General features: G+C 56.9%; 1 protein-coding gene across 1 annotated transcript in view; it reads left to right on the top strand.

Annotated features, from left to right (window-relative positions):
* The window catches only part of LOC107115670 (ras/Rap GTPase-activating protein SynGAP-like), a 43,638-nt gene extending 42,085 nt beyond the window's left edge, over positions 1 to 1,553 (top strand). The window contains exons 7-9 of the mRNA XM_015417427.1: positions 79 to 232; positions 341 to 439; positions 1,347 to 1,553. Of these exons, the coding sequence (XP_015272913.1) occupies positions 79 to 232; positions 341 to 439; positions 1,347 to 1,553 (460 nt within the window). The remainder of the gene's footprint in view (positions 1 to 78; positions 233 to 340; positions 440 to 1,346) is intronic.
* Positions 1,554 to 2,010: the final 457 nt, after the last annotated feature.

Raw genomic sequence — 2,010 nt, 5'->3', positions numbered from 1 at the left:
GTTCTTCTCCCCCCGCCCCGCCCACCCTGCTTCCCGCACCTCACCTCTCCCTCTCCCTCTCCCGCTCCCTCCCCGCAGGGCCCGCCTCATGCAGAGCTTCAAGGAGTCGCACTCCCACGAGTCCCTGCTCAGCCCCAGCAGTGCCGCCGAGGCCCTGGAGCTCAACCTGGACGAGGACTCCATCATCAAGCCCGTCCACAGCAGCATCTTGGGCCAGGAGTTCTGCTTCGAGGTACACCCCCCCGGGGGGCAGGGGGGGCTGTCCTGTGGGCGCTCCGCGCGTGGGGGGGGGATGGGTCCACGCAGGCAGACCACGTGTCGCCTTCCTTCCGCTTTTCAGGTCACCACCTCTTCCGGCACGAAATGCTTTGCCTGTCGATCGGCCGCCGAGCGGGACAAATGGATCGAGAACTTGCAGCGCGCGGTGAAGCCGAACAAGGTACGCTGCCCCCTCGGGGGCTCCTCCCGCCCCCTCCCGGGTGACTCTCTTGCCCCCTTGGGCGGGAGCGGCTGTGCTGTCCCTGGGGGGAGCAGGCGGGCCTAGAGATGTAAAATTTCTGGAAATTTTGAAGCTCGGGAAAAAAACCCCTTTTTCCTGGTTTTTTTCGGGGGAAAACGGAAATTTTCAGAAAAATTGGGAAAAAATGCTACATTAGCATTTCTTGTGTCTTTTCTAGATTGAAAGTCATTCTGTTACTTTAGGAACATAAAATATGACTATGGACATTTTTACTTGGCATGAAATTATCACAGCTAGCATATTAAAAATATAGTGTATCCAAACAATTATTACAAACAGAATACCCACCCACATGCAAAAACAAAATTGAAACTTTTTTTATTTTCTTCTGACAATCGCACCTCCTAAAGGAAGAAGTGCATCTTGTTCTTGCATTGGAGAGTTCAGTTTGTAACCTAGGACTTGCTTGTCCTCAGTGCACAGATATTAGATCAATCTGATACCATATATATATATTTTAGAAATGATTTGGAAAATATTTGAACACCTTGTCTTAAAATATTTTATTCATCATGTTAAAATAGAACGTTCCATAATCATTTTTTCCCTTTTCTCTTTTCAATTTTTCCAATTTTTCTGAAAAAAACAAAAAAGCTTCAGGGAAAAAACGGGGGGGGGGGAACGTTTTCCCCCCAAAATTTTTCCGGGTTTTTTTCCGGGCCGTGACATCTCTAGGCGGGCCCAAGGCCCTTTCCGGGGAGAGTGGGACACTGATGGCCGCTCGGCCACCTGCTCCGGCCTGACCGACTGCACAGGCCGCCCTGCGGGCGGGACGGAGCCATGGCTCGCTTGTTCCTCGCCGTTCTCCCCCGTGGGGGACTCGCAGGAACGCTTGAAGCGACCGGGCCCTGAATCTGAGCGGTGGCCCCTCGGGGTCCGTCTGGTCTACTCGGACCGGCCGCAGCTCTCCGGGGCCTCAGACAGAGGAGGAGGTCTTTCACATCAAAGGCTACCTGATCCTTCCCTGGAGATGCCGCAGCTGGGGATTGAACCCAGGGCCCTTCTGCATGTCCAGCAGGTGCTCTCGCCCTGAGCCTGGCCCCCGTCCCCCCCCCCCCGGGTCCATCCAGGCCAGTCTTGTCCACTGAGACTGGCAGCGGCTCTCCAGGGCCTCAGACAGAGGAAGAGGTCTTTCACATCAAAGGCTACCTGATCTTTCCCTGGAGATGCCGCCGCCGAGGTTTGAACCCAGGCCCCTTCTGCACGTCCAGCAGGTGCTCTCGCCCTGAACCTGCCCCCCCCCCGGGTCCATCCAGGCCAGTCTTGTCCACTGAGACTGGCAGTGGCTCTCCAGGGCCTCAGGCGGAGGGGGTCTTCCCCATCCCTTCCTGCCCGATCAGGGTCTGGGGGTGCCGGGGACTGAACCGGGGACCCTCTGGATGCCAAGCAGAGGCTCTGCCACTGAGCCACGGCCCCTCCCAGACTCCAAGCGAGGGAAGCCCTGGCCTGGCGGCGGTGGCCGCTGCTGCGTGCTCCCCCCATCCCCTCCC

The sequence above is a fragment of the Gekko japonicus genome, unplaced genomic scaffold (assembly GCF_001447785.1).
Source record: "Gekko japonicus isolate JY-2015 unplaced genomic scaffold, Gekko_japonicus_V1.1 scaffold2685, whole genome shotgun sequence".
In the NCBI taxonomy this organism is placed as follows: Eukaryota; Metazoa; Chordata; class Lepidosauria; order Squamata; family Gekkonidae; genus Gekko; species Gekko japonicus.
Note: the sequence above shows the minus strand (reverse complement) of the source record. Positions and strands in the feature narration are given on the sequence as shown.